The 26,293-nt window shown below is 41.0% G+C and overlaps 3 protein-coding genes across 3 annotated transcripts; 1 reads left to right on the plus strand and 2 right to left on the minus strand.

The window, feature by feature from the left end:
* Positions 1–1,987: 1,987 nt before the first annotated feature.
* Positions 1,988–5,455, plus strand: LOC115790737 (ankyrin repeat domain-containing protein SOWAHC-like). Its single transcript, XM_030744666.1, has one exon. It carries the CDS (start codon positions 2,125–2,127, stop codon positions 3,793–3,795), a length of 1,671 nt encoding a protein of 556 aa, XP_030600526.1. The 5' UTR covers positions 1,988–2,124; the 3' UTR covers positions 3,796–5,455.
* A 171-nt stretch (positions 5,456–5,626) lies between these two features.
* Positions 5,627–22,168, minus strand: dhrsx (dehydrogenase/reductase (SDR family) X-linked). The gene is made up of 7 exons (XM_030754248.1): positions 22,033–22,168; positions 13,071–13,178; positions 12,098–12,166; positions 9,639–9,740; positions 9,297–9,504; positions 7,845–8,052; positions 5,627–7,182 (listed from the first exon to the last, which is right to left on the minus strand). Exons 1-7 carry the CDS (start codon positions 22,130–22,132, stop codon positions 7,000–7,002), a joined length of 978 nt encoding a protein of 325 aa, XP_030610108.1. The 5' UTR covers positions 22,133–22,168; the 3' UTR covers positions 5,627–6,999.
* Positions 14,686–22,161, minus strand: LOC115797745 (zinc finger BED domain-containing protein 1). The gene is made up of 2 exons (XM_030754237.1): positions 22,033–22,161; positions 14,686–17,476 (listed from the first exon to the last, which is right to left on the minus strand). The coding sequence occupies exon 2, from the start codon at positions 17,425–17,427 to the stop codon at positions 15,394–15,396; it is 2,034 nt and encodes a 677-aa protein (XP_030610097.1). The 5' UTR covers positions 17,428–17,476; positions 22,033–22,161; the 3' UTR covers positions 14,686–15,393.
* Positions 22,169–26,293: the final 4,125 nt, after the last annotated feature.

The following is a 26,293-nucleotide window of genomic DNA, read 5'->3' on the forward strand; positions in this document are numbered from 1 at the left end:
TATTAGTTTGAGATTCCTCATATGATTGATTTTGGTATCTGTGTCTTTTTCACCAGTTGTATGTCCATGGTGTACTTTTCTAATAAAATCATTTATTACATAACTCAAGATTGGCAATTGGCATTTATTGGCATAATTACATAACTCAAGATCCTGACATGCTAGAGAAATTCTTTTTACATATTTGGAATCAGCATACCCAAATTATTAAAAATCAGTTGTTTTTCCTCAGGTAGCTGACACGATCATGCAACCCTGGGGCCATACAGCACCGAACACCTCACATTCCTGTGTGGTCTGCAGGATCACATGGCTACACATGAACAGTGAGATCAGCAAGCAGTGCCTCCTGTATCCGTCATAGTTTGGGACAATGTGAACCATTCGTGTATCTGGACAGCACGGTGAAAGTTCACAAACAACCAGCACTACATGAATGTGTTCCATCCACCTTACAGCCCCTTCCTCAGTCCAGTAGAGTTTTTCTCTGTGAGGAGATGGAAGGTGTTTAACCGACAGCCCTACATCAGGGAGAATATACTGGAGGCAATGGAACACGCATGTGATGGTGTCAAGGCTGCATGCGGCACAAAAGGTTTTTTCCCAGTTTCCTGGCAAGGGAACACGGTCTGTGATGTGGATGAGGTCCTCTGGTCGGACCCCACAGAGACATGATGGTGCAGACTGAATCTGTGTCCTACAGTGATGTGCTTTTCATTTGATTTTTGTTTGTGTTTTTTCTTTATCTACGTTCAGCACTGTCATGTCACTCTATGGCAGTGTTTCACTGAATACACATTTCCTGTTGACTACGTGTCCTGGATGCTGTCTTAGAGTATTTGGTGCAGTGTGTAACGTGCTCTGTGGCGAATGTGTTTTTCCTTTCTGTGTGATCTGCACACACTGTTTGGATTTGAACTTAGGACAACTCATTTATGAGGTGATAGTTTGGTTTTGACAGGGAGGTCTGGGGTCGTGTGACTGTAGTTTTTGGATTTGTGTTTAAGGTTTAGAGAAAATGGATGGAGGGTTCAAGAAATTCAGAAAAATTAAATGAATTTAGCCAGATTTCTAGAAATGAGAACTGCTATGATCAAAGTGGGATGGATGCTGTCTCTGACGACAGGAGCAGTTTACAGGCAGAGTAATCCCACTGACACCAAGAGGAGAAATAACAATCTTAGCTATAGATTAAAACAGCAATAAATACATAAGGCACCACAATTTAAATTTTTTAAATTTTCTTACAAACAAATGCCAGGCCTCTGGGAAGTGTAGTGTTTGGTTTACTGACACTTTGAAGGAGCTGAGTCTCAGGGTCAGGGTGCTGTCTCAGTGCAGACTCTTCAGGCTGAGTCGTCCTGTAGTTCTGACAGAGAAAAAGACTTGGACAGGTAAATGCATCAGGAGATGAGGTGTTATGTTTTTATTACCCAATTTAAATTATGTAAATAATTAGTTGTTGATGTTAAAGTGTGTCATCAGTTACTTTGAATTTGTGTAATGTATACTAATACTGTAATAGTGGATTTCTGTGGTAACATTCATATTAGGGTTTTATAGCAGGGTAAGCCTGTGAGCCTAAGCTCAGGGTTAATGAGCCCTTAACTTATAAACAACTCTCCAGATTTGCCCCGGCAGAAGTCACGTGTACAAAGACAGCCCATAAAGCTTTCAAATACTTTTTTTTTGGCAGAACTGAACAGAGCGGAAAGTAGGGAGAGGAGTGGAGAGGAATGAGAAGTAGAGGTTGGGTTACTTAGTAGCAGCTCTGCACGAACAGATGGCGTCAGTGCAGAGCTGCTAAATCCACTTTAAAAGGAACAAACGGAAACTTTTCTTTATCACATTTTGAACTACACATAGAGGTGTAAATAAAAAATGATCTTTTTTACACCTGCACAGCAACAAGATTGTGATTTTTATAAGCGCTACCCTGTTTAGCAGAAAATGGTATTTTCCGCCAGCAGCGCCACTTTGATGCAATCGGTTGCTAGGAAGCGGAGAACGCCTGACAGGTGGAGACGCTCCGAGTCACACCTGTCCTCGTTAACGGCTCCACTCTTTCTGGATCTCCGTTAGGTGTTAGAATACGCTAGCAGGAGCTGGACTGTATTGTTAACAATGGCCGCAGAGTGCACACATGACACAATTATAGCCTTTCTGCTGGAGCAGGGAGGCAAAGTGAAGAACGCGGACTTAATAAAGCATTTTAAAGCCATATTCCCGGAGGACCCGGAGAGGAAGGCGGCTGTCCGGGAGACATTTAAAAAGTACGTTGACAGCGTGGCATTTGTTAAAAATGAGAACGGAGTTAAACACGTGTGCCTGAGGAAGAAGTTTCGCGCTGCGTTAAGCAAGACGGAACCGGTGAGAGAGCAGAGCAGAGACACAGCCACGGACCGTGACCCCCAAGGCGCGGAAGAACTGGAGCAACCAGCAGCACCTGGCTCAGGTTACGGAAATGACAGCCAGGTAAGAGTTCCGCATAATTTCAACACTGAAAGCATTTTACGGAACAAAGCAGACGAGGAAAGCACAGGTCTTCAGTTTGATTGTAAATTGGAAGGAGCGGACAGCAGCTCCGGGGAGATGGGAAACTTGGAAAGCGTCAGACGAGACAAGAGGGAGTCCAGAAAGGAGCAGGCTGGAAAAGCACCCGAGTTACCAGAAATCAGCATGAGCGAAGCGTCGCCGCTCCCTGCAGAGGAATCTGCTTTTAGCCTACCTGGGCCTGCACAGACTGGCAGTACGGGAGAGGCGGTTACTGCTGCTGAGTCTGAGGCGCTGTCACACCTGAGTGACTCAGAGCAGGTCAGTGTGACGAGGTGCACAAACTTTGAAGGTTCCCAGCGCAGGGAGCCGGAGGCAACGGAGGAAGAGGGGCACATAGATACTCATAGTTTGAATGGAGGCGAAGATAACACCCTGAAAGGTAGCCGCAAGCATTTCATAGAGGTCACGATGAACCGCTCCCCACAGGTTAGGCGCAGCTTAGTGCCGCGCAGCTCTATTTACTTGTCTTCTAGGGTTGATTTTGACTCCACCTCTGTGGTTTCCTCCACCCTGGACGAGGACAGGGCATCTGTAGCCCTGGAGCCTGTGGAGCATGAGTGGATGATGTGTGCTTCGGATGGGGAGTGGAGCAGCTTGCATCGCCTCCTTGCTACAGAGCCGCAGCTCATCATGAGGAAGGATTTTGTCACTGGGTTCACCTGCCTGCACTGGGCAGCCAAGCACGGCAAGCCTGAGCTCATAGCCTTGATCGTTAATTTTGCCAAGCAGCACAACATTCCCATTAGTATTGATATTCGATCCAGCACTGGCTATACACCGCTGCACATCGCTGCCATGCATGGCCACATGGAGGTGGTGAAGCTCCTGGTGGGCGCCTATAATGCAGATGTGGAAATTAGAGACTACAGCGGGAGGAAGGCCTGCCAGTACCTCAGTGACAGTGTGAGCATGGACATGTGGGACATCTGTGGAGCTTATGAGTACTCTGTGACTGAGAACTCTGACCCCAGGGACAGAGGCCGCTGGAGGATCTCTAACCTGAAGCCCCTCAAGCAGCTCATCTCCAACGACGGTGATTCTGTGGAGAGTGATGGTCAACCCAGGGAAAAGCCTCTCAGGAGGAAGTCCTCGCTAAACAGGATGAAGCCCAAACTGCAGAACCTTCGTGCCAGGATGTCTCAGATTGTCCACAGCACTTCATTCAAAGACAGAGAGGAGCAGGAAGAGCCAAAGAAAGGCTCCTTCAGATCCAGACCCAAGAGCCATTTCTTTGGGTGAAATCAGTCCTGACCACAGGATGTGGTATGCATGACAAATACAGAGCAGAATGTTTGCAGAATTATGGGAAATCACTGATTGGTGTTTTAGGCTTTTTTAAAAATTGACTGTTATTTCAAAGAACCCTTAAACTTTTGTGGAGGTGAAAAATGTTCAGTCTCCACATCCAAAAACTGGGTTCCGCTTCCTGTCAACGAGGATCTACTACAGCTCTGAATGTGATGCTGATTACATGTGAATGTAGTTATGTGTTATGTATCCAGTGGGAAATGGGAAACATCTTTAGCTAGCTGCGGACCTTGAATCACTGCCTTGTCAAACAGGATCCTGTCTGTGCAGTGAAGATATGAAGCAGCTGCCACTCACTGTGGCTCCTTGAAGGTTTTTCAGTGGTTATGAGATATCAGTGGAGCTGTGCTCTCATTTGGGTTTGCTATTTGAACAATAAATTAGTCAGCTTTCCTCTTTTTTTTGTTTTATGACATAAACTACAGGAACAAGATTGTGCCAGTTCCCCAGTGATGATCTATATTTGGCTCCATGATGTACAACAAATGCACGCTGTGTGTACACAAAGATAACCCATATTAGATTTTAAAGCATATCATAGATACACTCCCTCTGCAGGTCAGACTGACGTTTTATTATCCGTCCACAGCTGATTCTAAAGCCCTTTGACCTTGAGTTGGTAATCCGCCTGCAGTGAGCCGGATTACTGTGTCACAAGATGGTGAGGGAGTGTAAAGCTCTGTTCTTTGGAAATGTGGAATTTCATACTTTGCACAGTCAGCTTTTGTCCCTTTAGAGGAAAGAGCATTTTCAGTGGTTGCCTGTAACAGCATGGACATTTGTGGAATGTTTCTGTGACCACGGTGCACCGAACACACTGATCTTTAAATGATGGCACTAAAATCTGCAGAGCTCGTCTTTGCATGGCCCGTTTTAGGAAGCTTGTGGTTTATGGACAGCAGAATGAGTACTGCAGCAGTGAGACGGAGGAAAGAAACAAAGTGAAGTAGAGAGAATCCTGCTCTTTCCATCAGTGACGCTTATGAACCACTCATGACTAATTAATCCACAACATGCTGCTTCATGCTCATCCTCACCCACAGGCTGCTCGTTTCTGGGAAAACTTCTGTTGAAGGTTTACTGCCAGTGTGTGCACAGTATTGCTGATGTATTCTTTAGATTGTGATGTCCTTATTTGAATGTAAGACTGCACACTCAGTAATGCTGTTGAATATTGTCTCAGTAGAGGCAGGTTTGGTTTAGCTTCCATATGATAAGAACATGTTTAGGAACTACTGTGACATTTGACCACCAGAGAGCACTTTGATACTTTACAGTGAAAAATAATCTATCATATTCAAATGTTCTATTTTTATGGGTTTGTTTCTCAGGTCTTCCATACCTGATTTCAGTCCATCTGTTTATGCTGTAAATAAACTCTCGTTCTGTTGCCATTTCTCATCATTTAGCATAAAAATGTTTTGTTTTTCAGATTTTCTTTTTATATATTTTGCACATATTTACCAAAACATTTGTATTTGCACATAATTTGTTCCAACAGCAAATGTTTACCTGGGTTATTGGGACCATCAGAGTGACTTTGTTTTACTCATTAAATAAAACACACTATTGCACGTATAGAAGACTTTGTCTAATTTAACTTGGTGAGTGGGTCTTCCTGTGTCCCTTGGATTGATTATTTGGGGTGTCTAATCAGAAAATTAATAGTTTACCATATATGTTAAAGCAAACTCCTACTTCTTACTGTCTAAAGTCTTCCCCAGAAGAATGGATGCAAGAAAAAAAAAATTTCACACAACCAGGCTGTCTCTGGGTTTTATTTATCATTGCAAAGTGGTCAAACAACAGTACAAACAACATGACAGCAGTCTGCATGGTTTTTTACTTTTTGGACACAAAAGCCTCTTAAAATGTTAAAAATGATTCTGCAGATAATGTATTTTTTTCCACAAACATGGCAAAACCGTGGATGGAGGAACATCACATAGTGAAACAGAGCAGAGCGTTTTTGCTGTGTGTGGACGAGCATCAAAAATAAACTGTCACTCAGAGAACTCGTACTCATGCACGCTGTAAGAAATCCATGAAATGTCAACACCAGGAGTCAAATCTTAAAAATGCTTTCACACATTGTCCACAGAGTGGCGCACTCTGCTCACTAATCAATCATTTAAGCCTGGGCCTCTGACATCTACAGAGTCTAATTCTTGTTTAAGCACTTTAAGGCACCTGTTATGATAATCCTGAACTGAACTGACATCAGTTCATCACTCGTCTCCATCCTGCCGGCACCTTTATGCGGACTGTCTGTTGCTTTAGATGGTTGACCCAGAGCAACATTACACTACACATACGGAAATATAAAGTGAAACAGTACAAATGAAATCAATACACAGTAATTGTAGGCACTGAGCAGGTCCTGCTAAGGCTTCACGTGCTCAGATCTTTATGATCTATTAGAATTGTTTGGCATATTAACCATATTAAGGTCTGGTTTAAAAATGTGGTGTGGTGCTGATGTCTGTGGTCCACAGTTAGCTGTCATGGTGACCATCTTTATATCTTTTTGCATAAATGATTGTATGCTTTTGTACAGTTATTGTTATAGCCACCTTCATTAACTTGTATTTTAAGTTCATTTGCCAAAAAGGACCACAGACAGTTATACAAGAGTAAAAGTTATATATGAAACTAATGAAGAGCATTGTTCCTAATTTTTTAAATATTTTGTAGAGGTACTGCAGTACCTCAGTAAGGTGTGAGACTCTGATATGGAGACAGCCCCACACATCAATCCAACACAACTTTCAAATCAATTCTAAATCGGAAAAACTAATAAAAAAGCGATCACATTAAACTTAAGACAATCTTATATAAAAAGGGAATTTATTAAACAAGTGGATGAATTATTACAGTGATTGTTGAATATGAAACTGTTTGATGGAGGGAACATCAGATTCAAATGGATGCTCGGAGGAGAGGAGAGGTGAATATCCGAGGCTGGCAGGCACAGCACATGTTATTAGAGTGTTTCTTGTGTAGTGTAAGAGTGAGCTATTTATAATTCTGGATATTTTCTGGAGTTTTGAAGCAAAATAAATTGACTATTGTTTTTCAAGACCAGACAACATTCCTCAAATGAGTAATGAGGATGCAGAAGTATCCAGCAGTGTCTCAGGCCTCCTGAAGGCCCACAAGCTGGGAGCTCTTTTTCCACAGCTTGGCTTGCAGCTCTGAGTCGTAGGAAAGCTCTGCAGACTGCGTCTTCTCACCATTGTACAGGTAACAGCCCCCCACCCCCTCCATCTCCGAAGCAGCTGCAACATAGATGGCTGTAGATGCTCCCTCTGCTGGAGTCTGAGCAGAACACAGAACGACATTTTTAGTAGGTCCTAAAAATCTCTTTACAAAAAGTGCGCGTGCTGCTTAGTGTAGCAGGAACTGTCACAAAGATGGTTTATGGCAGATGTTTCTGTCTGTCATCAAAATAGCATCACAGCAAAATACACTACAACATTTTACAAGCATGTAGTTCTCATCAAATTGAAGGCTTAGTACAGAATTGGAGGGGTATGATTCATGATTACTGTGTACACATGGGCTGAATATAAAATGATCATATCTATGTAATATAATAGACACTAAGGCTAATTATGGAGTTCCACAGGGTTCTGTGGCAGGAGCAATTCTATTTACACTATACAACTATAGTATAGTATTTTAAATGAGACTCTCTATTAATGGGCTGAGTACCACAAGCCTTTGAGGTGGCAGTAATTAAACCATTAATTAAAAAGCCATCACTGTCTCCAACCCTGCATTTATCTAAAATCTTCTTGAAAGAACAGCTGTAAAACAGCTAACTGATCATCTGCAGAGAAACTGTTTCGTAATTCATCACAGTACAGCATTAGTGAGTTTGCTAATGATCTTATGGCCTCTGCCTGTGCTTGTCCTGCTAGACCACAGAGGAAAAACTCACAAGTGACAAAATGAAAGATGAACAGCTTAACCCTTACCCTGAACAGCAGCTTGGCCACTGGTCTTTTGAGCATCTGTGCGAGTGTCCAAAGGTTATCGTACAGCGCTGTGTCCACCATCCCAGGATCCACGGCATTGGCAGTCACAGAGAAGCCACTGGCAGTCAGCTGCTCCTGCAGGTAGTAGGTGAATAGGACCAGAGCCAGTTTGCTTTGAGAGTAGGCACCATGGGAACTGTAGTGGAGCCTGGGAACCGGAGGATTAGGTCAGAGTTAACTTTACTGTCTTTTTTATAAAACCAAATCGCTTCTCTGTTTAAGTCAAGGCTTAAAGCACGTTCATTTGTCCTGCTGGGGTTACCAGGGCTGTCTAAACATTGCAGCAGTTGCAGGATTCAGAGCAGGCTCTTGGAAAAGTTGCATTTGCTCTCCATAACCTTTACACCACTGCATATCCTGGCTCTGATTTCCATGTCCTTCCTATTCTGAAGCAGATCAGAGATGCAGCTGTTTTTTTACAGCCTCCAGGATGGTCTGGATTTTACTCAACACATCTTACCTGCTTATGTACTCACTGCTTTACTTACTGACATCCACTGCTTATTGCAGTTACCATTCTAAATTCTGTTCTAAAACCTGTATATATTTTCAGTAGGCACTAATTGGAATCAGAATGCCTTATATTGTCATAAAATGCAATGAAATTTAGTTGCTACTTCTGCAGGTGTCTCAGCACAAATAACAGTATAAAGAAGAAGCCATTCACACAATAAAAGAAGGTCATTCACAGGGTAAACCAAGCCCTTCAACAGAAGTTAATAAATAATTATCAATATGAACAGTCAAGAATTAAATAAAAGGTGTGACTGCACTATAACATTCAATTCAATTAATTTCAGTTTTATTTATATAGTGCCACATCACATAAAACAATGAGAAAACAGTCAAAATGGTGAGCAACCACTTGGAGACAGTGGGAAGGAAAAAATCCTCAATAGGAAGAAACCAACAGATCCAGGGTCAGGGAGGGGCAGTCATCTGCTGTGACCGGTTAGGGGTGAGGGGGAGGGAGACAGGACAAAAGACATGCTGTGGAAGAGAGCCAGAGATTAATGATAACTAATGAAGTCTATGATGATGCCTTTTGTTTTCTGTTACTGAGCTGTTGCCAATTAACTTAATTAGCTGCAAAATGTTCCTCCAGCTTTCTTTTTAGTACCACTTACTTTCCCAGCCTTTTGTTTTTTTGAGACACGTTGATGCCATCACCCAAAATGAGCTAAAGATTAAGATTAAACCTGTTTTCTGTCTTTTATTGTGAATAAAATACAGTTCATGGGATTTGCATCACTGCATTCTCTTTACAGTTTACACACCATCCCAACTTAGAGTGAAGTTGCTGATTTCCTGCCTGCACTGTGTAGTTCTCACAAAATGTAATCACTCATTCTTTCAGACTCGGAGGGTTTCACACTTCACTGAACCTCTCACCTCCTGTTTAAGTCCTCCATGTCTACAACTCCTGCGTAATGTGTAGCAGAGGACATGTTGATGACTCTAGAGCAGCAGCCCGGTCTTCCTGACCTCTTCAGCAGGTCCAGCAGCAAGTTGGTCAGTAAGAAGTGGCTCAGGTAGTTGAGGCCAAAGTGGTACTCAAAGCCCTCCTCTGTCTGTCTCTCAGGAACCAGCATGGTCCCAGCTATGTGCGAGGAAGTTGTTTTAGATTTAGTAAACTAGTTTGAGATATTGGAAACACCAGAAATCATCACCACAGTTTCAAAATTCCAAATGCACACTAGCATGTATGTTTAAAGTGATATCTGTGCAGCCTACCATTGTTGACCAAGACATGAAGTGGAAGACCTCGGTCTCTGAACAACCGCACAAACTGCCGCACAGATTTTAGTGATGTCATGTCCACAAAGACAAACTCAGCTGTGAGCAAGAAATAAAAACAAACACACACATTAGCACTGACCCCTGACAGATAACTGACACAATAATTGTGTTCATGTAACACAATTACATACATTATTAATCCCTTTTCTATTTTGACTATTTGTTGTCACATATGAATCCTGGAATGTTTCGAGGATTATTTTGTTACTTTCAGAGAGTTAGCTTTCTTTCTCTCATGCCCTGTCATGCTTAACCCTTTGACCCCTGCACACAGGAGAGGTCCAGGCATGTGAGACCTTCCCCACTGAGACAGGGTCCTGGTACCTCATCTCTGAACAGACTTGTTTGCCACATCTGCTCCATGTATCTGCTGAGCTGTGCTGAACCTCTGATGCCGCGGGACCCTGTAAGCGGTTTCCTGTGTTCCTGTGAATTCCCTCACCACACTGCTGTGTACTCTGTACTCACTGAATCTTGCAAGAAGAAAAATCTAAAAAGACAACTCCAGCAGTAGACTTTTTTTATGAATACACTAAAATTCTACAAAAAAAAAGTCGGTGGCAGTGGTGGGATCCATCAGCAGATAGCTCAGGACGATGATGACTGATCATCCCAGAGACTGACTCTGGCCTCCAAGCTCACCAAAATACTTTGAGACGAGAGACAGCGACACCCTGTGCTCTCACTGCTTGGACCCTGGGGGGTGTTTGGTTTAATGCTCCTTTCATGAGCTGAGTTCGTGGGTTTTCTGTTATTTTTTACCAAATGTAAGTGAACCCATACGGAGATGTCTATATTGAATATCTGTGTGCAGAGCATATTCTGGGATTATGGGGAACAATCTGAGCAAGGAGGAGGATGAAGGTCTCTCATGAAGGTCCATGAGAGACTAGTGGCAAGAAGACCCATCACCGATTAATGACAACATGAAATAAAGGTACAGTAGAAGTCAGGAAAACATTACAGCCCCATTTCCTAACAAAAGCTCTCAGACATCTTAAACCATCTGCAAAACTATTTTGCCCTCATTGCGCTAAACTTTGATCCAAATACTTTCTGTCACCCCTGGGTTAGTAAAGATACATATTCCAGCAAAAATATGTTTTCAATATAAAATACTATTAAATCAAAACAATTTTAAGCGTGAGACTGATAGTCTGTGATTACCTTTAACATTTCTACAAATATGTTTTAGTCACTACATCCTAGAACAGATAAAAAAATTCCTTGTTAAAAAGAGAAAGTACATCCTGCACTCTTGTACAAGGGTGTATACTACATAATGTCTATATGATCTATAATGAGCCAGACATAATGCACGCTTACAAGGTACTGGCATCACATTATAATTGTGTGTACAGAAATATGACTACATAATGCACCCATACTACAATTCATTTTTATTTATAACGCGCCAAATCACAGCAAACAGTCGCCTCAAAGCACTTTATATTGTAAAGACCAATAATACAGAGAAAACCCAACAGCCAGAATGACCCCCTATGAGCAGCACTTGGTGACAGTGGGAAGGAAAAACTCCCTTTAACAGGAAGAAACCTCCAGCAGAACCAGGCTCAGGGAGAGCCCACTGCCCTGAGTGTTCTGATTATCACCTTCACCTTCCTCATCCTCTCTAGCTCTTCTCTCAGCCCTTGGTATTTGGTGCAGTCCTTTGGTACTGCTACATCGATCACTATGGCATGAGCCAAATGTTCAAACATAAAGAGCCACTCATAAACCACAGTTTATGTGCAGCACTCACTACTGTTCACTAATGACTTAGGCAGTGCAAAACACATGAGGCTACAGAACTAAACACTGCTGTGACTTAGTGCCTATGAATTCAGCAATGAGAGGAAAGTGTGTTAGATTCAGTCACAGTAAGGATGTTCATTAAGAACCTGAAAGGTTTGTTCCACCAATGTCTGCCAGAACCTCTGGCAGACATTGGTGGAACAAACTTCACTGTACACATTATGCTAGATGTGCCTTTATGGGAAGCTTGAATTCAACCCAGATGTGCATCCCTACAGCATCCTCTTACACATCTGGTCCTGCTGTGATGACAGGGCCAAAATGGCAGGTGGAGGCTGTACAGTACCAGCAATAACAAGGAAATACAATCTGGAATATAGATGTAATGTGCAAGTACAAAATTGTCTAATCATGTAATTTAGTGTGTGTGCTACAGCTGATGTTATTTTATCTATAGTGTGTTCTTTATAATGATATAATTCTTTATAATGTTTATAATATAATGTATATCTGAAATTAAAGCCTTTATTTTGAAGCTCAACGTCACCCATCATAGAACAATACTGACTGAAAGGTTCTGTTAGTCACATGGATAATTGATATTCCAGTACTGTATATGAGTACAGCTGTATGATTACCTGTTCCTTCGCGCCTCTCTTCATGAATCCTCCTCACAGCTGCTGCACCCTCTTCTGTCTCATTGCCAGCTGGAGATGATGAAGATCAAACAGAGGCTTGGTGGGTAGATGTCCAGCTTCAACTCAAACCTACAGCCTATACTGAATCTTTGTTTGATCTTACTTTCACTAAGTAACAAATGACTGCTGAAGCAGGTATTCACAAATGATCAGAAGGGATTGGTCTGGCTCAAGAACATTAGCTTCACTTTAAAAATATTAGTGAAAAACTAATATTTTTAACCCCCCTGATCCTGACAGTTAACCATGTCACACAAGTCATATATATATGTATAGTAATCAAGGCCTGTGTTTCTAAGCTCAGTAAGAGATACATATTCCTCACAGAACAGATGCTACAAACATCTGATTTATAGCAAATCAAACAGTTCAAAATGTATTTTAAACTAACAAACCTACACAGCAGTAATATTCAGCATGAAGGGGAACATTTTTCTGCAGAATGATTTTTACTTTTGATACTTTATGCACAATTTTCCAGTGACACAGTTTTATGTGTAGAGGTGTTTTTGGAGTGTTTTATTGCTTCTTGTCCTAAAAGAACAGTTTGAAAAGTTCCTCCACCACACGCCACTGTCAGCTAATAGTAAATAGTTTTTGGTAATTTAGTAGATATTTAATTATAAATGTAATAATATTTTGCAATTATTTCGCCATGATGAAGTACATCCACAAATGATATGTTTTAATCTGATCTCATCCATCTTGTGAAATCCCTGCACTGTTTATGGAATGAGACCATAATCATCAGAGGTTACCAAGGTAATAGATCAAGTGGTCAGTAGGCTCATTGTCTCATACTTCACAACTAAGATTGTTTTTGAAGCCAATCACATCCTGAAGGAGGAATGCAGGTTTAAGGTACTTCTACAACTGAGACTGAGTAACGGTATGTGATTGGACAGTAGCCTACCTATGACAACATGCATGCCAAGGCTTGCCAGGTGTCTTGCTGTCTCAAAACCAATTCCTCTGGTACCCCCAGTCACAATGGCAACCCTTCCATTTTGCTTGGGTAAGACTGTGTAGGAGGAAAAAGTGGACCACATGAGAACATTACACAATCTTTCACTTCATTTATTCTTTTTTTAAGTTAGAATCACATTTTCTCTCGAGTTATGATTAAATTACGAGGTTTGTGACAATGCTGGCACAAACTTCTTCACAACAGTTACATACAGCTGCCTCACAGCAGCTGAAGAATCAAGCAAACTGAAGCCCAGGGACTGCAGCCCAGAGTCTATATGCACTACAATCACGCGTTTGCATGTCAGAGGTCATTTCCAGACAATTTACAGGAAACTTTTCGTACACTCGATCAGCTGATACTTGTAGAGAACTTAGAAACACACTTCAAGATGATGCAATTATGAATGCACTGATATGTCAGTCAGGCTGACTGAGAAATAAAATGACTATTACCAAAACTGGTGGCTGACATTTTTCAAATAGTACAATGAAGAGCAGAACAATTTTAATACATTTTGGTTATTTATTTTATCAATAAAACAAAATATAGAACAATATGAAAGAATATTTTTTAAAATCTCTACTGATTACCAGCAAAATTGTAAATTTAAACACCAATATATATAATATATAGGTAACACTGAAAACCTAAAAATTGTGTGCATGTGCATATGTGTGTATTTTTTGTATTTTAAATATATAAATAAATAGGTCATATTGTATCATAATAGTACACTAATACGTAATACTTTGGAAATCATTTTATAACAGATGTCAAAACCCTTTTGTTTCAAAAACAAAAGCTTTGTTTAAATTACCAAGAGACTCACTGAGAATATTGAAGTATGGAGTGGGGTTTATTCATTGATCAGAGTAAACCACAAAACCATACAAGTTTAAAATTAATATACAGAATTTTTGTTTGTTTTCTTAACTTTGGAAATTAGCTGGAACACATGAAACCTCTGAAATATACTGACCAGAACAGACTGATGAAATCATTAACACAGTTATGATCAGAGAAAGACTCATTTTAATCTGTACCATAAACATGACCATATAGTTTGGGTACATAAATCTAAACAGCAACTGAAAATGAAACAGTAGCAGTAAGACAAGTAAACAGCAGATAAAATTGATACATGTGTACATGGGTTGTTTCGAACTGGTTACTATATTGGTATTTCTCATAGATAATTGTCAACCAATTCCTCACCAGGATTTGAAAAAAAAAAAAAGAGAAAAGAAAACCTAGAGTGAATTACATATTTCTATTATTGACATTATCAGACCTAAGTATCATGTTTAAATGTATGAACTTTAAAGAGTTGTAAATGTAGTTGTCCTTTAAAAATTAACAGTAGTCCCCAACAGAGCATCCAGTGGTAAAAGAAATATTAGGTATAGATATTATTATTAGATATTAATATTATATTAGATATATTAAGTTATGGATTTAGGCAATTAATTTTCTGCTTGGTCCTGGGTGAGCTGCCAGACAAAGAGTGATTTAAGAACACTGATAATTACGGGGGTGGGGGGGGGGTGGGGGGTGTTCGGTTTACTATGCCCAGTACAGGGTTACCGGGGTCCCACACTGGAGGCAGGTTAGAAGCTTGAGGTCAAGCGTCTGGTGCCTGAGCCCATGGGACCCAACCAGACTTAGCCCAAAGAAGCTATAATATATGCCACAGTCCCCTGAGCTGTAGGGGTTCTGCGCCTTCTGGAGTGGGTCCTGGTCAAAGGTTCAATTTGCATCAAATGTATCCAGAAAAACCCAATTAAGATAGCTGTGATACCCTCTATATCTGGCAGGGGTTTTAGGCTGTGACCCATCTAATGCAAAAATACTCTGGCTTCATTTTATACCACTCTGCTCATCCACAGCTGATGTAAGTAGGAGTTCTATTATAATAAACAGCTAATAAACATTTATAGCAAAATATAACACACAATATTACTATATAAATGATAAATCTGTTCCTCTGTTATAATATTTCAGGTTGATCCTCTGCTTCATTTTAATGAAGTACAGTTTCTGCACAGATCTTGAAAATCAGCTCTGTAGAGGGGAAATGTGATTCCAGCAGTTTCTTTCTTATGCAACAGTTAAACAGCTATGAAGTTAACAGTCAAAGTATTCCATATGCAATAAAGGCCAAAACAGTTATAAAGGATCCTTAGGTTTTCATGCCACCGGTGGGTTTTCATGTGTTAGCACCCGTAACACATAATATACAAGTCATTAAAGTTCCTTAAAACCTCAGTCACTTTAGTGGCTGACCCAGGCTACAGTTGCTCTCCCAAACATTGTCAAATTCGTCCTCACACGGTTCAGGCTCACAGTAACTCCGTGAGTTCTCATACAGGAAAACCTGCATATCTACTAGAGCTGGAACTATGCGGTTCCTTTTCCCACAAAGAACGGTACCTGATGAGCTGAACAACCTGTGACATGGAACGCTTGTGGCAGGAACACACCAATACTTTTGGAGCACCTTAGGAAGCGTTGGGAACAAAGGTGCATGGTTCGACCACCAAAGCAAAGGGTCTTCATTCAGACCTAGAACCCTCTGTGACTTGTAGTTGCTCAGCTCCTCTATTATCTGAGCATGCAGCTCCTCCTGGCTCTGGTCTGCATCTGTCTGGCAAAATATGGCAGCCAAAGGGTTATCTTGAACTGAAGCACTGGCAGAAGATTCATTTAGAGGTCTCTGCTTTTTGTAAGGTGGCTCATCAGACACCGAAGAGAAATCATCGAGACATGACCGCTCTGACATCTGCTTCTCCAGGAGTGCTTTGGCCTCCTCAGTAATAATACTCTCAACTTTGGAGCGTTCCTGAGTGGAAAGGAAAGGCAGCTTCTTATAACGAGGATCCAAAAATGTTGCAACGTTGAGGAACGTTGAGATCTCCTGTGATAACTGTGAATTCTGTGAATAAGTGGTTGACAAGACCTTGGAGATGACCTCTTTGGTCATGCTGATTTCTTTGAGGTCCCCTTCCTTAATTTTGAGGGTGGTGTTCAACAGCATATGAAGGACAGGTCTCACCATGCTAATGGTTGGATACCTACAAGAAGTGAACATGTTTGCCACAACTTTAAAGGGCTGGAGGACTTCAATCAAGCCCTCCAATAAGGCCCATTCAGAACCACTGAAGCTAAAATGATGGCTACTGGAACTCTCTATGAGTGTTGTACTTACAGCAACCTGTTGCTCTTTCAGTCTTTGTAGCATTGCCAGTGTGGCTAACCAAGACCTGCCCCTGTCGGTGATGAGTGTACACTGAGGAAGGCCGTGCTGTTTCTGTTTTTCTCGTAGTATATTCATTGCAGATTCTCTGTAATGATCAACAAGTTTGCGGCAACATCCCAGAAAGCTGTCGACTCGCGGCAGCTGGAAGGCTTCATCCATTGCATGATTTACCGTGTGCCCAAGGCAGGGCATTTCCACTGACAGATCCAGGAGGGAGCATGCTTTCACAATATCGACTGAACCATTTGTGGTGGCCCCAATGACTTTATGAGTTATCCCCCATTCAACAAAGGCTTCGTACATGGCTCTGGTGATATTCTCAGCTGTGTTGTCCTCTTGTACTTCAAAAGTTTTAAGGCATTTGTTGGTCATTGAAAAGCCAGTTGTACTGTTGTAATTAACTGAATGCACAGAGAGTGAAATATATGTTCTATTCTGGGTTTGACTTTGCCATAGATCTGTAGAGATGCCACAGTTCACAACCCCAGTAAGCTCATTAAAGACCACATTATGGGTACGGCAATACACTTGAGGAACCATTTTACCTACAAGGTCACTTTTGCTTGGGGGAGAGTATCCAGGGTCGACGGTATTCATTAAGGTCTTGAAAGTAGGTTCTTCAACCACACATACAGGATATAACCCCTCACAGATGAAGTTGGTAATAGCCACCGTCAAATCATTGTGTCGTCTGTTTTCGTAGTCTAAGCTCTGCCTTACATTGGTTTCCTGGGATTGCTGCTGTGGAACGGTGGGCTCAGTCTTTATTCTAGAGAACACTGTGACAAAAGCCTCTGTGTTGCTTTTCACAAACTCACTGAACTCTACGGGATGGTTCTTTTCCAGGTGGTATGACAGGTTTGAGGTGTTTCCAGAATAAGCAATTTGGCTCATACATACACGACAGTATATTCTTTTCCAGTGCAATATACAGCCATCTGCATCTGTGTCAAAGCCAAAGTACTTCCAGACTTTGCTTTTTGCCCGTGGGTGTGCAACCAGATTGAGGCCAGAGCATGAAGGTCCTGAACTTTTACCCTCCATTGGCTCCTTAGGTAAAAAGTCCACCAGGATGGCTTCTCTTATCGAGAACCTAACAAGAATAGTGAAATAAACATTTGATTTTGGTGAAAAACATTTGAAGTGTTTGAGAATTGGATTTGAATCCTTCAGAAACATTTACATGCAAACAAGCAATTACAATATCAGGCTAAGACAGAAAATCCCATAACTTGGTTAACACTGATTCTGTAGTTTGTTTATCACAAGTAAAACTAAAAACATTATAAAGCCTAATACAACAATGCTACGCTTTAATCAACCTTCAAGAAGCAGATAATGTTGTTACCCTTTTACATCAGCACCAGAAATAGTGAAACAAATTACTCATATTTCATTCATGTACATCATGAGTTAACTGCTGGCTCTAAGATGTTGTAATACCGCCCATTATCTGGCCGACAACAGCATATCTCTCTGACTCAAAGACAACTGGCAGCCAAGGGAACTGCAGTTCTGTAGTACTTTGCTCTAGATAATGAATGTATGTTGGGTGTGTCAGAGTAAACTGATAACTATAATCACAGGAATGGAAAACTATCAACAGGCATGTGAACTTTAACCTCAAGGTCTTTCCTTGAGGTTAAAGTTCAGCACCACTATAACATTGCACACACACCAAGTGTGGCTGGCTATAGTGGTGCTGAATTTTAACCTCAAGGAAAGACCTCCAATTAAGAGGGTTAAGCAAAATGTCAAAAACGTAACTTAAAGGGCCAAATTCAATCCATTATCCAGAAATGGAAAGAGTATGGCACAACTGTAAACCTACCAAGACAAGGCCGTCCACCTAAACTTACAGGCCGAACAAGGAGAGCACTGATCAGAGATGCAGCCAAGAGGCCCACAGTGACTCTGGACCAAATGCAGAGATCCACAGCTCAGGTGGCGGAATTTGTCCACAGGACAACTATTAGTCGTGCGCTGCACAAATGTGGTCTTTATGGAAGAGTGGCAAGAAGAAAGCCGTTGTTAAAAGAAAACCATAAAAAGTCCCGTTTGCAGTTTGCCAGAAGCCATGTTGGAGACACAGCAAACATGTGGAACAAGGTGCTTTGGTCAGATGAGACCAAAATTGAACTTTTTAGCTAAAATGCAAAACGCTATGTGTGGCAGAGAATTAACACTGCACATCACTCTGAACACACCATCCCCACTGTCAAATATGGTGGTGGCAGCATCATGCTCTGGGGCTGCTTCTCTTCAGCAGGGACAGGGAAGTTGGTCAGAGTTGATGGGAAGATGGATGGGGCCAAATACAGGACAATCTTGGAGGAAAACCTGTTGGAGTCTGCAAAAGACTTGAGACTGAGGCGGAGGTTCACCTTCCAGCAGGACAACGACCCTAAACATAAAGCCAGGGCTACAATGGAATGGTTTCAAACCAAACATATTCATGTGTTAGAACGGCCCAGTCAAAGTCCAGACCTAAACCCAATCCAGAAGTTCTGGCAAGATCTGAAAACTGCTGTTCACAAACGCTCTCCATCTAATCTGACTGAGCTTGAGCTGTTTCTGCAAAGAAGAATGGGCAAAAATTTCAGTCACTATGTGCAAAGCTGATGGAGACATACCCTAAAAGACTTGCAGCTGTAACTGCAGCAAAAGGTGGTTCCACAAAGTACTGACTCAGGGGGGCTCAATACTTTTGCACACCGCACTTTTCAGTTTTCTATTTGTAAAAAATGTTTTGAATCATGTATAATTTTCTTTCCACTTCACAGTTGTAACCACTTTGTGTTGGTCTTTCACATTAAATTCCAGTGAAATATATTTATGTTTGTGGTTGTAATGTGACAAAATATGGAAAAGTTCAAGGGGTATGAATACTTTTGCAAGCCACTGTATTTTAGCAAAGGTAAGTGATGCATCAAACAAAGCTTAACTCTTTTACTAATAACACTGAAGTTCAGAACTACAATAAGAGTCAGGCTTCAAAACTTGACTTTTTTTGCTCTTAAATCAAAAACCAAGCAGTATTTATCTTTTTGTACTGCTGCTGGATATTCCATGAAAAAGGAATGTTAAAAAAAAGAAACTCTTTCATTACTCACACTCTTAAGACGATTATATGGGTATAAACCCTAAATCTGCATCTGCAGAAACAGTCCCCTCTTTGTCTTACAGTGTAACGCATTAGCAGTTTCCCTTGTTAGAGTCACATGCTTTATTCAGTAAACTTGCTTTAGGCTTCTGGTTTTCAAGAACACTACTTTGTTGATAAATGGGTTTTCCAAAATAAATAAATAAATTTAAAAACTGACTCAAACTCAGGAAAAAGCAAGCACTGTCTGAATTAAAATATTTTCTGACCAATAGAAAAGTACTGGAATTAACTGTAAATAAATGAAACCTATTTTGATTACATAAATTACATAAACTGTTTATAAAGCAGTGTAAAATATTGGAGCTTTTTGTTGAGCAGTCACATCTAACCAACTAACTATATAATCTCATGGAGGTGCCATTCTTCATGAACTAGTCCAGAACTTTATGGGCCATATGTTGTCAGAATATTAGCATCACCCTCCTGATAAATGAGAATAATGTAAAGGTGAGATGATATTTCTCTAGTATCATTTACAGTGCAAACTCATATTTGGATCCCAGTAGTCAGAAAATTGGGGAGAAACTATGGAGAAATGTACATGAAAACAGAATGGAGTGATATGCAAAGCCTGAAAAAAACTCACTGATTGTTAATTCCAAGTATGACAGTCTGGCAAAGCTGTCTTTATAATTTTATTTATAATTTTTTATTTATACAGCACCAAGAGGTTTCAGAGGTGGGAAGCAACAAAGTATAAATACTTCATTACTGCAATTAAGTAGAATTTTCAGGTATCTTTACGTTGAGTATTTATTTTTGTGAGAAATTTTTACTTTTACTCTCTACACTTTAACATGTGGTCGCAGGATGTCAGCATCTAGCTAACGCTACAGAAGAGCAACAGACATGAAGGGAGTGGAACACTTTGCAGTTTAGTGCAGGATAAACAGGTTAGCTTGGTGAATTTACAGTAATGCTCTATGTTGGGCCAGTGCACAGTGGCTGTGGTGTTCGTGATCATAGTTAGGTTACATCAAGTGTAGCACTGGCTTTAAGCTGATGGTGCTTAAATTCATTCACTGAAGTCAACCTCAACTGTACACTGTGTCATATAGTACAGTCTTTATCACTGTAGGGAATGGAAATCAGCAGAGACAGCTCATTTGTGTAAACACACACAGAGCAGTAAACCTCAGAGCAGACACAGCAGCACAGCTCAGCTGATCACAACCAGTACACAAAGAAAATCTACTGGAGTGAGTGATCACTGCTGTGATCCTTTTCCCAATGAAGTTGAATCAGTACTTGAATTTTTTTTTACTTTTTAAGTCTCTGAACTTCTGCTTAAGTGAAGAATGTCAGTACTTTCATCACCTCACTGGCTTCAAAATGAGCAGATTTTCCTTCAAGAAACAATCACGTTTTTTCTCGTCTTTGTTCTAGTCTTTCCTGAAAATCACTGTATTCTAGTTCATTCATCCCAATTAAGCTTAATGATTCTGAGTGAACTAAACTAAAAGTTGCAGCACATTTAAAAGGGCTTGCTTTCATATAAGGCAAACACACTTCACTCTTTTAAGCATTAGATTTTTTTTTTAATGTAACCAGGCTATTACGGGCCATAAAGGCATTCACACTGAGTATATGTTAAGGTGAGTACAATGATTTACTCCAAGAATTTAAGTAAAGCCTTATGTCACATCTTTATGCCTGGAAGTTCAGTGACTATAACATGTGAAGCCTTGTCCCTGGGGACACGTTAAATGCTTAATTCTCAACATCTTTATGTCATACAAATGAGGCCAAGTGTGAACTCTTCATTTGCCAGAATAAAATGCATCAGTGTAACAAATGCATACCAATGGTTCATGTTTTCTAGCACAATAAAACAAATTATGTACGAAGGCAAAGCAGTGCTTCTGAAATTCAAACGTGTTGTTGGATCAAAAATGAATTTCATTTACATAGTTTGAATTACAGGATTATTCTGGCAGGGAGATCTTGTTACCCTTGAGCCTCACTGATGCAGGAGGTTTTCTGGCTGAACGGTCAGCCTAGCTGGTAAAATACAGCCCCCCCCCCCCCCCCCGGTGCTATTCGGAAAACGGAGTCAGCAGCCGCCATTAAGAATACTCCCAGATTAGTAATCCTTTCACTGTCTACAACTTTTTGAAGATTGCCATTTTAATAACCGCATACACACGTTCCTATGATAAGACAGCACGTCACATGTTCGGGTCTCTCTCACACTATCTGGTGCAGAATTAAAGGGTACCAACGAGCTAATCGATCTTCAAACTCTACATTTTGCGTGCTTCTCATATGACAAGTTTGCAGAACTGAGTAGATGCCCACAATATTAAAACAGTTCAACGCCGTTTTTACTCCTTTAGATGCTTTTATCGATAAGGATGAAATCAGCATGTTACTTACGGACTCCAGCATACAAATGGGACATGTCGCTATCATTAGAAATAACAACTTTTAAGACACAACTGAACAGACAGTCAAAACCTTTGTGGGAAAGAAGCTGAGCTCACCTGGTAGAGTAAAAGAGCGGTTGAATATTTGATATAGAAGAACTTTAACTCCGCACAAGTACAGTTTGAAAAGAGGCACCAACAACGACTGCAGTGACATCCTTCTGCTTCCTCCCGAACAGCTTCCGAGTCCCACAATGCGCTTCGCGTTAATGAGTCCGGGTCGGCTCCTTCATGGGATAAGTCTGTCAGTGGTTCCGCCCTCAAGACGTCACTACCTCTTCAGGGCCAACCGATCAACATGTTTTCCTCTTTTTCCTCAGTACATTTCATTTTCGGCTAAAGCTGTGTGTTTTCCCTATATAATCATACAAGGGATAAAAAAAAAAAAAAACCTTAAACACTGTAAAACTTCTGATTCAGCAAAAAGATTATTATTTCATATATATTTAATATAAATTATATTCCATGCTCTGTTTCGGAGCCTTCTAATAATAAAAACATTTCATGTTGTGCCTCTGAGTAAATAAAGACTTTTCATGTAGTGTTTCTGAGCCGGCGTGGGTCAAGCTGTGTGTGGGGAATTAAAAGATGTTTTCTGTTCAGTTTCCTTTGAGACTTTTGTCGTGTGGCTGAGCCAGCTACCTCAAGAGCTGTTTCTGTTCTTCAACCAGCTTTTAGTAAAGACTGTTTCTGATGCTGAGCCAGTCCTCCCTGAGACTGTGAATGTTTTCTGACCAGCTAACTCTGAGACTGGGAGTTGTGTAGCAGTGCCTACAACCATAGAGACTACTGTTTATGCTCCACACCATGCCCCTCCAGAGACTGTTAATGGTTCACAGCATGCCCTGGGTGCTCATCCTTGCTCCTAGGGTGAGGGTGGCCAGGGTCCAATCTATTCCTGCACCCAACTCACTTCCCAGGGTGAGGATGGCCAGGCCCCAACTTCTGCTTCAACTTGAGTTTCCTGTGCAATGATGCATCCTGCACCTGAGCTGCTGCAGTCTGTCATCAGAAGCGACTTAGCAACCTGCACCTGTCATTGCTACCAGGGTGGCCAGGGTCCAAGCTGTACCTGCGCCTGATTCTGCTCCCTGGGTGAGGGCGGTCAAGCCCCAGCTTCAGCTCCAGTCCTTGGGGAGTCCACAGTCCACCTGAGCAGCCTCTGCAGTCAGAGGAAATGGCAGTGTGCCCTGCTAAGCAGTCCCAGTCATCAGTGAATTCAGAGTCTCCAGCATCCCCAGTGGGTCCCACTCCACCTGAGCAAGCGAGTCTAAAGCCAGAGAGTTCTGCACCGCCTGAATGTCAATAACCCAAGCCAGGGGGGTCCTACTCCACCAGAGCCCAAGCCAGAGTCCAAAGGTCTGACATCGAATGTGTCAGAGTTGTCCCAGAGATGGCCCCTAGAAGGACACCTTCACTGATGGTGGTCTCCAGCCAAACCACCAGAGTAGCTGCGTTGCCTTTGCCGACACCACCCTCTGAAAGGTCTACTTTGTTGCCAGCCTGCAGTCAAGCCACCAGAGGTGTCCCGTCACCTCTGCCAACATCGACCTCCACCCCCCCCATACAGTCTCCTTTGTCACCAGCCCCCGTAGTGGTAAGTAAGTAAATAAATAAAGTTTATTTATATAGCACCTTTATAGATAAAGATCATAAAGTGTTTCACAACAATCAAAGGAAAAATAGTAATACAGTAGTAATACACACACAAACCACAAGTTAAAATCAAGCCTGTACAAATAAGTCTTGAGTTGCTCTTTAAAGGATTCAGTATAGTCCACAGATCTCAGATGTAATGGTAGTGCATGCCAATGTTTCAGAGCTGCGACCACAAATGCACAGTCTCCATTAGTTTTCAGTCTAGAACAGGATCCACCAACAGATTTTGGTCAGAAGACCTCATCGGTCTTTATGTTATGTAAGGGTTTAAGAGCTCACTCAGGTACACAAGCACTTAACCCTGCAGAGCTCTGAAAGTGATCACCAAGATCTGAAGTGAAGTCTGAGCTTTATGGGGAGCCAGTGCAAAGATGACAAAATAGGTGTCACATGAGACCACTTAGGGGATCTATTAAGTAGTACTTATTTAAAAAAGGCTAATAATGTTTATCAAAACTAAGAGCCAGGTCAAACGTAACACCCACATTCTGTCTTTGATTGAACCAATGATGATAAAGAACCAAGATTATTGATTATAGGAACAAAGCTCTCAAGAGCACAAACAAGAACTTCTGTTTTCCTATTGTTGAGTGAAGGATAATTAGTAACCATCCAGTTCTTTATAGCTTCAATGCAGTCCTGGAGGAAAGATATTCTGTGGAGAAAAGGAAATGTACAGTTGGATATAATCTGCTTAACAATGACACAAGACCTCTTTAAAAGGTGTATGCAACTGTGTGATCTTCATAGAGAGAATAAAAATTTTAATATGAAATATATCATTTCTTTTATAATGTCTGCTGTCATCATTTACCCAACATGAATTTCCACCAGATGAAGCTGAATCCTAATTTTACATTGGATTGATTGATCTAATTATTGACAGGACAAAATGCAGGAGACAGATTACTGATGAACCCGTGAGGGCCCAGACAGCATCAGGAGGTGGATATGCCCTCAGGTCAGGTTATGTCAGTTCCTTTGTTGGAATATATATTCTGTAGAAATTTAATCTACAGATGGAATAGCAACCTCACTTTCTGCCATTGAGAGAAAAACTGCTTTAATGAATTTTGTGACTTTTATTTATCTTAAAGGGGATTTAAATATTAGAAGTAATTATCAGTTTGTTTCATTATGAGTGTACTCTCTTTATATTTGTTTGTTTGATCCTGATTTTGCTTTTGGTCTTTAAATGGCTGTTGTGGAAAACCACACCACTGCTTTGCTGATTTTTATATATTGTGCCCCAGAGTTGCATGGACCCTACACTGGGATGGGAAGAGAGGCTTACTGCTGTGTGTCCACTGATTTTGCTGCTGCATTTTGTCTTTTAGAAAATAAAGCCAGCCTTGTAACCTGTCCCAGCCGATATCTGCTACATGCTCAGAGCTTTGAGCCATCCCTGCAAAGTGTCAATCACGCACTCATTCTGAGGACATCTTCCCCTCTAAAACAGTCCTAGTAGCAGCTATCACAGCCACCTCATACATAAGACATCCTTTTTTCAGCATTAGATTTTGTGCATTTTGCAGTAAATTGCATGGTGCAAACTCTGTAAATCATGTTTGCGTGATTTATTTAAATCATCTCCTCCTGAAAGGGAAACTCTTACAAATACATATGACATAAGGCCATACTCCTGTCCACAACCTTCAGTCAGAAAACTAACACATTTAGTAAAGCCATCAGATTTTTAATAAGAAAAAAAGGCTTTGTGCAGCCACAGTAAACCTGGCCCTATATCTTCTTCCTCCTTTATAATCCCAACCTTTGTAATGAAGGGATATTTTTCACAGGCTGTTCTCGTTTAAATGACCTGCATAAAGCAGCAGGGTAAGAACATGTGGTGAAGTAAGATGCATATTTTGTAGTGCATTTTCTGTACTTGTAGTTTTAACATGCAGACATTTGGCATCACACTCTAAAGGAACCAGTGTAAGGCTGTATTCTTAGCATACCACTCTAATCTTTTCATAAGTGCTTATCATTTCATTTCTCCTAGCTACATTACCTTGACCTACTGTAGATGAAAAGGTCATCCAGGAAAAGGAGATAGGAGGCACTTTTGGAGTTCACCCAAGGTAAACATACTCAGGAGTTGATTGAAACAACGCTGATCAGCTGTTCTGGAACTGGAAACTCAGAGTTGCTGATCTCAGAGTTAATCAACTGTTTGTTGAACATGCTTCCTGGAATAGGGCCTTGGTAGCTTTACTAAAATAAAACTTAATAAAACACTCTTGATATTATGCCAATCTCTGTAGTCCTGCACTTGGGTCCTAACCCTATCTGCCACAACAAAGTCCATCCTTGTGTCGCTCAAATAAATCTGGAAACTGAGTCTTCATTTATTCAAAAATATCACAAGATTTGTGGTCCCACTCTCTGATAAGACACAGTGTATAAAAGGCTTATGCAGATGAGCAGATGAAAACTCACAGAAACCCTCGCAGCTATGTGGATATGAAGCATTTAAGTGTATATTAAAAAGTCACAAATACTGCTTTGTCTGTACTGACATTTAATGAAAGCATTTACTGTAGCACGGATGTCAGGACTTTTTGTTCCACTTAAAATTTTGGCTTTTTTGTTAAAGTGAACATCCAAGCTTCCAGGAACTGCTAGCAGGGCTTCTTTAACCAAACTCATATCTGTG

This window comes from Archocentrus centrarchus, chromosome 2, assembly GCF_007364275.1.
Source record: "Archocentrus centrarchus isolate MPI-CPG fArcCen1 chromosome 2, fArcCen1, whole genome shotgun sequence".
Taxonomy (NCBI): Eukaryota; Metazoa; Chordata; class Actinopteri; order Cichliformes; family Cichlidae; genus Archocentrus; species Archocentrus centrarchus.

Bases quoted from the DNA above. Each gene is read 5' to 3' on its own strand.
- LOC115790737 (XM_030744666.1), top strand. From the start codon at position 2,125: ATGGCCGCAGAGTGCACACATGACACAATTATAGCCTTTCTGCTGGAG.
- LOC115797745 (XM_030754237.1), bottom strand. From the start codon at position 17,427: ATGGAGGGTAAAAGTTCAGGACCTTCATGCTCTGGCCTCAATCTGGTT.
- dhrsx (XM_030754248.1), bottom strand. From the start codon at position 22,132: ATGTCACTGCAGTCGTTGTTGGTGCCTCTTTTCAAACTGTACTTGTGC. The intron at 13,179-22,032 runs GTGAGCTCAGCT...CCTCCTACACAG, and splicing joins CCGCTCTTTTACTCTACCAG to TCTTACCCAAGCAAAATGGA. The intron at 12,167-13,070 runs GTAGGCTACTGT...CATCATCTCCAG, and splicing joins TGGCATGCATGTTGTCATAG to CTGGCAATGAGACAGAAGAG.